The following is a 7,984-nucleotide window of genomic DNA, read 5'->3' as shown; positions in this document are numbered from 1 at the left end:
AAACTTGGTTGTGGTTTAATTACATTCTGCTCATTACTTTCAGTACCTTTTTTTCTGTCTGATTTTACTTGACCTTTGTGCTAAATGTTGTGCTTGCAGCAGGGAAACATGCTGGGTTCCCTGTGCTGGACCAGTGGCACTGCGGTGTCAATCCATGTGCCATCCTGTACTCACACCTGTGTCATTGTGCTCTGTGTTCCCTTTTCTCAGTTTATTTTGAGGACTTTTGTGGGGGAAAAAAATTAACAATGAAGTGTGAGCATCCAGAGAGGGAAAACATGTGCCCTGCTTTCAACTTGGCCAAGCAGCAGCCACATACTAGACATGGTTTTTTCTTGGGCTTTTTGTACCCTAAGCTTTTCTTATGGATTTTTTGCAGGGTTTCCTCCTTTCCTTCCTACTTGTAGGAAGCATTTTGTTCTTCTAGACATGGTAGGTTTAGTCGTGGGGGATTATCGCCTCATCAGTGGACTCTCTGAGGTGTTTGCTGCATGTGGGTCGGTACCACCCTGAACACAGGCAGCCCTTGAACCCATAGCCTGCCAGCAGAAGCCGAAATCCTTCTTTGGCTCAGCTTTGCACATGGCAGGAGCTGGCTGGAAGCAGATGGAATGAGAGTTGTGAAGCGGTCAGGCTGGGGAAGGATTTCCTTCTGGGACGTCCCGGCTGGCTATCCAGCACCGCTGGCAGTTGGGGAGCATTATCCTCATCTCCGTGGCTCGGGACAGCACCTCAGGCAAACACTCTGTGTTGTGACAGCAGCACCACCTTGTCGTAGGACGTGGCTTGCAGTTACAGTGAGCAGAAAAAGAGAGCGCTCTCCAGCTGTGGTGAGTGCAGGCTTACTGGACCCCAGTGGAACCAACGGCTGAAGAGAAAGTCACGGAGGCTGCAACAGCTTATAAGGAGGGAGGGAGACAGGGGAGGAGTCAATCCTCTGGCGAATAGAGTTTTAGAGGAGAGTGGGATACAAAATATTGACTTAGAGAGAACACCAATGGGGATAACTTGAGGGTGCGGCCCCCCCTGCCCCTGTTCCACTCACTCGATGTTCTAGCTGGAAGTTTCTAGAGAGAAGGGTGTGAGCGCCGAGTGACGGACAGGGCACCAGGGAGGGATTTGAGAAAGGGTACATTAGTCTCCAAGGCAACTGGGGAGGAGTTGGGATAACTGGCAGCACAAGGGAGGGAGGAGAGAACCAGGGCAGAACCATTGCATAAAAAAGGGAAACGCAACAGTTCGACTTGTACAAACACAACGCAACAGAGTTGGGCATTGGCCCCGCAGAAAAGGCTCCATGGTATGGAAGTGGCATTCCTACCTCTCTCTATCAAACATCAGATAAATCCACAGTGAGGTGCAGATTCTTGGCACAGCTGCTCACCACATCAGTCCCTTTTGCTGTCAGTCCTGCCCTTGCCAGTAATTCCTGTTTAGTCTGGACTCTCAGGTTCTCCCTAGGTGCAATATCTCCGTGCTGGGTGTGCCAAGGGCTCCACAGGGAGCTTGAAATTAGATGTCCTGATCGCCTTCAAAAGGCATCCTGTGAAGTGTGAGGTGGCCAGATGTGCTGGCACAAGAGGGAGAATCATTTGGGCAGGAGACGTTTAGACAGGCACAAACAATCGGTCTGTGCCACAAGCTGAAGTGCTGCAGCCTGCACCGATACCAGCACGCCCTGAGGCTCAGCCCTCACCCGCTGAGGAACACCAGGGCACTCGATCCAAGTATTTCACTGGCACTTGAGGGGAATTTCAGTAGGTACAGCTGGGGACACTTACTAACATCTGCCGGTGTGTCTGTGTGGGTGCATGTGCAGAGTTCAATTTAAACACTTAATAGAAAATTGAGTGACTGTTACGGTTACAGCAGAGTCTGTCGAATCACTAGGTAAGTGTTAAATTAATCAGTGATTAAGTGCTGCTAAATCCTTTTAGACATCAGCCTGTGGCCAGGGCCGGGACCGTGCCCCTCGGGCTGTGCGGGCCAAGGCGTCTCTGGCTAATGACGCTGCCGTTAACGAGGCGCGGTTAATGAGCGGGTGCCGCGTGTCTCCGCGCCGCGCGGGGGCGCTGTGCGGCGCGCCGGGGTCACGTGTGCGCGTCGGCCGGCTGGGGTCACGTGGCCGCCGGTGGCGGCGGCGGGGCCATGAACGCGGAGCGGGACCTGTCGCCGCTGACGCCCGGCGTGGTGCGGGCGCTCACCGACAAACTCTACGAGAAGAGGAAGGTGGCGGCCCTGGAGATAGAGAAGTGAGCGGCGGGAGGCTCCGGGAACCGGGAGGGCAGCGGGAATGAGGGCGGTGCCGGTGCGGGCGGCCCCGGTGCTGGGTCTGGGAGCCCGACCCGGTGATCCGGGAAGGGCGGGGAGAGGTGTTGCGGTGCTGGGGCTGCCTGCGGCCCCGGCGTGGCAGGAGCCGGCTCGTGATGCTTGGGCGGGTCCAGCCGTGCAGCGGGAGGCGGGAGGGAGCGGCCCGGTGCCCGGTGGGAGCAGGCATGGCGGGGATGGCGGGCACCCCGCGGTACCGGGGCTGCGGGCCTGGCACCCTGCGAGAAGGGGCTACGGTGACGCGGTGACCCTGTCGGGGACAGCGCCGTGCTCGGGCAGCCGGGATCTCTCCCGGAGCTGCTCCCTGTCTGCACGCCCCATCCCACCGGGCACCGAAACTTATCCCGAGTGTGCCAGCTCCTGGTGCCCGTCAGGACCCGCTGGCTCCCGGTGCATCCCAGGAGCCCCTGACAGAAGGCTCAGTCTGGCCGTGGGTGCCCGGTGCGAGGTGAATACGTGAGTGCCATCCCCGTAGGATTTCATTGGAAATGTACTGCTTGCTCTGTTGCGACACATGCAGAGTGCTGGTGCCTCTCCCCCGAGGGCTCACCCAGACTTGTCCCGTGCTGGGTCCTGGCTAGAGTGATGGGAAGGGTTACTGTCACCCCTGGCCATCGGGTGTTGCCCTTGGTTCTTTCTGCACAGCTGCTGTTCCAGCAGATCTGGGCCTTGCTTTTGGATCATGCCAGGCCAAGGTCTGCGGGCAGCTTGTGTTGTGTCCATGCCCCTGTGGTGTTGCTTGTACGCGTTCCTTGCCTGTCTTTTCACCCTTGCTGTCCTGGTCTGGGTGCCGTGCTTGGCCACAGCTTTCCCTGGGAAGGACTGTGTCCTCTCTGGGCACTGCCTGAGAGCTCAGCTCCTGCAGGAGATCTGAAACATTGCCTCAGGGTGCAGCCCTGCACAGGGCTGGGGGCGATGGGCCGAACCGGTGGGTCAGTTTTGGGTGGGAGATGTGGCCATGGTGAGCCTGCAAGGCCAGCAGTCAGGCAGTTTGGTTATATGGGGATGGACTTGCTGTGCTGAGAGTTCAGTGGGGATGTGGTGTGGGAACTGCCTGCCTTGAACACAGAGGGTGCTGTCTGAGAGGTCAGCAGAGAAAAATGGCATCTGGGACAAGGGGAGTGTGTGCTCTGGTTCAAACCCAACCCTTCTGCTCTTTGGTGTATCTAGTTTTCTCTCATTTTCTCTCTTTGTTATAGGAATAATATATTATAGGTGGATTGCAGTGTCCTCATAACTCCAGCCTCAGGAGTACTTGAGTAACTTCTTTGCTGCATTGTGAGGGGTGATACTCTGTGCCTTATCCAAGCAGCTCTGCTCCAGCTTACTCTGCCCCAGGATTAAGGGTTTATGCTGGCCTTGCACCAACCAAAGTCTGCTTTGGGGTCAGGCAGTTCATCTGATCAAGCTGGAAGTACAACTTGGGAAGAGTGTGAGGAGGAAAAAGGCAAGGGCCAACCTTTTCTACAGATTTCACAGGTTTAGTTCATCTAACACCCATCATAGAATGGCCCCAACAGCATCACTTCCGTGTCCATGGCACCAAGCCAGGAGGGACTTGCTGCCTCTTTACTCAGGAACCATCTCCTCCTCCTGATAACGCAGGAAGAGCTCCTGATGCTTGCAGGCTCCGATGCTGCATTTTTTTGCCTCATTAATTGAATCTTGAGTCCTTTAAACTCATGAAGGAAGTCTGTGAACTTACTCCTGTTTAAACAAAGCTGCGTCTGTAAAATGTAGGTAGCAAAATTATCACCTCAGTGGTCTGTCATGCTCAAGCTCAGTGTATTTCTCTTCTTAGAGCAGGACTGGAAATGGAGCCATTATCCCTACAGCAGTCTGTGAATGTGGATCAGGCTGTAACTGTTGGAGAACTTGGCTTTGGATTAGGGAGAGTGAGGGAGGGACTGCCTGGTATCCCCAGGGCAAAAGGGAGCAGCTGCTTTGCACAGAGTGAGATGAGAAGAGAGCTGGTGTTTGTAATTTTGAGGAGGGAAAGTTCATAAACATCTTCTGTAATGGTTTTCCTAGATTATAAAGTGCGAGACTCACATAGTGCCAGAGAAACCCTCTGTGGAGTTAGGCAGTGAAAGCTTTCACACCTCTTTTGGCAGTTAAGGTAAAGATGATTATTTAGGCGAGTTTTCAAGGTGCCTAAATCTGCATTATGGATAGAAATGCAAGCAAAAAGGAGGAAAAGAGCACTGCATTGGCCGGGAATCGAACCCGGGCCTCCCGCGTGGCAGGCGAGAATTCTACCACTGAACCACCAATGCTACTGCTGCATGCACGCCTGCCTGTACCACAGCCTGCCCCACTGCCTGCACTACTGCCTGCACCACAGCCTGCACCCCTGCCTGGCCAAGAGCTCTGCCAACAGCAAACTGAGGCTGAAGGGCTGGGTGGGCAAGCTGGGACTTGGGAGCTGTTCTGTAGGCAGGAGCAGGGATGTGGGTTTCTTCATCCACAGCTGATGTGTTAATTATTGCTGGATAATGAGCTGCAAGTTACTAGGGAGAAGCAGGTATTATATATGGAAGCTGTGTTGGCTTTTTGTTAAATATTGGGCTGTTTAAGAATATATTGAAATATGCTGTTAGTAGTAAAGTTAAATGTATGGGGCGTTAACTGAAGCGCACTGTATGGGTGGCAGGAAGGTTCAAAACCATGGCACTGTGTGTAGGCCTGGTGGGCAGCAATTCATTGCCAAGCCACCAGCTGGGTGCGTGCTGAGGTCCCATCCTGTGCTATGCTGGGGTAAATGACCCTGATAACCTGCCGTGTTGGAGAGGGTGTTTGAAGACCTGGTAACTTCTCTGCAAGCACACAGCTGCACTGGGTTGGCCCTTGAGAGCACAGCGTGGGCTGAGAGTTCACGAACATGTTGGAGGCTGCAGGCTGGAGCTGCTGGTGGATGTGAGTGGAGAGGAGGGGAGAGCTCTGGTTTCACTTTTGGGTTCCTTAAGGATTCCCCATTTCAGTACTGCTTTTTCTGATGCTTGTTGTGAAAGTCCCTGGAAGTCCCTGTCTCCATCACCAAGCCCCTCAATGTTTGTGTCAGCCAGAACCTAAACCTCCCTGTGTGCCTCCCCGTCCTCTCCCCAGGCTGGTACGAGAGTTTGTGGCTCAGAACAACACATCCCAGATCAAGCACGTGATCCAGATCCTGTCCCAGGAGTTTGCGCTCTCCCAGCACCCCCACAGCCGCAAGGGAGGACTCATTGGCCTCGCTGCTTGCTCCATTGCCCTGGGCAAGGTAGGTATGGTGGTATTTTTGGTTTGTGCAGGTTGTGGTGAGAGAACTGCAGCTCCTCTTGGGCCACTGTGGTAGGAAGAGTCAGGCTGGTGGCCCTGCAGCTCCCTCCCTGCATTGCAGCCTACAACTGCCTTGTGTTGGAGTTTCCCCAGCACACCCAGCCATACACCCTGTGGGCCCAGGAGCACTTTCTGGCCTGGGTTACATCTTGGCAGCTGCCTAGGTGTGATTAAAGGGCATCTGTCCCTTTTCAGTTTCCAGCAGTAGGACTAGACTGAGCAGGTTGGGTGCTAGTTTGTGTTAAAAGAGCTGACAAGAGTTGCAGCCCTTCCATCTCCTGCTGTGCACTGCTGACACTGGCCCACACAGAAATCCATCCCTGGCTCCCTCTGCCCTGAAGGCAGGAGATGAGGCAGATGCCCAGAAAACCTGATTGCTCTCACTGTACCCGAATAACAACATTCAGTAATAAAATTCTAAATACATTAGTAAATCCTGCCCAGCATAGGTGCACCAAAGCCATCACAAGCCTGAGTATTTGCAGTTCCAGGGCAGCACCACCCCTTCCCCCTGTCTGTGGCATGGTCCTTAGCTAAGTGGTGTCCTGGTGCCCCCAGGACTCTGGGCTGTACCTGAAGGAGCTGATCGAGCCAGTGCTGACGTGTTTCAACGATGCTGACAGTCGCCTGCGGTACTACGCCTGCGAGGCTCTCTACAACATTGTCAAGGTGGCCAGGGGCTCTGTCCTCCCACACTTCAACGTGCTCTTTGATGGCCTCAGCAAGGTAAGAAGCTTCCTCTTAACCCCCAGGTGCTTTTGAGGACTAGTCGTCATCATCTCCAAGTCAAACCAAGTCGTCCGAGGTTTTCTTTGCAAGCAAACTGGTTTACTTTTACCCAGACAGGTCTGAAGGACAGAATCACAGAATATTCTGAGTTAGAAGGGACCCACAAGGATCAGCAAAATGAGCAGTTTCTACACAGTAGCCACTGATACTGTGGGTATGAAGTTGACTGTAAGATACCTTGTTGTCTGTCCTCACCTCCAGGATGTATTCTCCCGCTCCTTGTTGAATGGTATTAGAAAATGAGCCTGAGAGAGCTGCTGCAGGCAAAGTGACTCTGCAGCACTTTGGCTTTGTTGGGTCTGTAGTGTCAGAACTTTGTGTGTGTCTGCCTTTGCAGATTTTCATGGTAACCTGCATTTCTCTGTTCTTTGAGAGTGTGACTACTGGCCCATGAAAACCTGCATAGCTTGGGGAGGTGATGTGTGTTTGGTCTCCCCCTTAGGGGAGAAATCTCTCAGGAGAATTTTTTGGAGCCTAATAAGAAGTTGGAGATATAGGGACTTCAGAGAGCTGTGCTGCAGAGCAGGGGGCAGGCCTGGGACCCACTGTTGCAATGTTTCTTTGTTTCTGTCTTTCACAGCTGGCTGCTGATCCTGACCCAAATGTCAAAAGTGGCTCTGAGCTCCTTGATCGGCTCCTCAAGGTATTTTTGCTCTCCAAGAGTCCTTGGTGCAAGCTGGTGCCCTGTCCTGGCTGGGAACATGTCAGTCCCCAAGGCTGCAGCTGCTAAAGCCATCCCACCTCTGTCCTGTGGCTGCTGTAAAAACATTTTTTTCTTTCACTGACTGCAGCCTCTTCAATCAAGGCTCTGGTGGCCTTCTCAGGCAGCTGGGTGGAGAGGCTGGTGGGTTAATGCAGTGCCTTGTGTGCATTCAGCTCGTGGGAGCTGGTGGAAGCAAGGTTTTAGTCTGAGGGTTGCAGTGCTGTGCCAGGCAGCAGGAGAGCTGTTCCTCTGCTCTCTCTCCCTCGCCTGAGGGAGTCATGATGTGAGTGGAGCTTCTGTTACTACTTCAGGCCATGGGCTTGGTTCCCGTTCCTGTTCTGCCTGCTGGTGGGCTTTTACTGCCATAGACCTCCCAGTTCCTTTTCTGCTGCTGTTCAGAGGTGAGCAGCTTCCTGCCAGGCCCTGCCCTTGCTCCTTGTTATCACACCAGTCTGCTGCTGCAAACCTTCCTGTTGGGGGATCTGCTCCACTGCACCAAGGCCAGGGACTCGCCGTGCAGCAAAATCTACCAAGCGTGTGGAAAGAGCTGTAAAGGGAAGTCAGGAGACTCTCCCACCCCATCCACGTGGCTGCATCAGAAGTGCTTGCTCATGTGTGCAGCACAGCACTGAGGCATGAATTAGAGAAGCTTCCCATCTTCCTGTTCAGCCAGGCTGGCACACAGCAGGCAGGAGCATCCCTGTGTGGGTCGTGCTCAGCATTAGTCTCTGCCTGAGGGGGATTGCCAGCTCATTGCCTGCATAAACTGCATGATTCCTTCTCCCCAGGTCTCCTGACCTGCAGACTCATGCGTGTCATCTTTTTCCTGTCACATGGCTTAAAAAGACT

General features: G+C 53.7%; 1 protein-coding gene and 1 non-coding gene across 2 annotated transcripts in view; one reads left to right on the top strand and one right to left on the bottom strand.

Moving 5' to 3' along the window:
* The first annotated feature begins 2,117 nt into the window (after positions 1-2,117).
* VAC14 (VAC14 component of PIKFYVE complex) overlaps positions 2,118-7,984 on the top strand; it is a 58,478-nt gene continuing 52,611 nt past the window's right edge. Inside the window, exons 1-4 of the mRNA XM_058034069.1 lie at positions 2,118-2,252; positions 5,434-5,584; positions 6,202-6,369; positions 7,013-7,075. Coding sequence (XP_057890052.1) covers positions 2,149-2,252; positions 5,434-5,584; positions 6,202-6,369; positions 7,013-7,075 — 486 coding nt within the window. The 5' untranslated portion in view covers positions 2,118-2,148. The remainder of the gene's footprint in view (positions 2,253-5,433; positions 5,585-6,201; positions 6,370-7,012; positions 7,076-7,984) is intronic.
* TRNAG-GCC (transfer RNA glycine (anticodon GCC)) lies at positions 4,534-4,604 on the bottom strand. The gene has a single exon. It is a non-coding gene; the product is annotated as a tRNA-Gly (tRNA).

This window comes from Melospiza georgiana, chromosome 14, assembly GCF_028018845.1.
Source record: "Melospiza georgiana isolate bMelGeo1 chromosome 14, bMelGeo1.pri, whole genome shotgun sequence".
NCBI lineage: Eukaryota > Metazoa > Chordata > Aves > Passeriformes > Passerellidae > Melospiza > Melospiza georgiana.
Note: the sequence above shows the minus strand (reverse complement) of the source record. Positions and strands in the feature narration are given on the sequence as shown.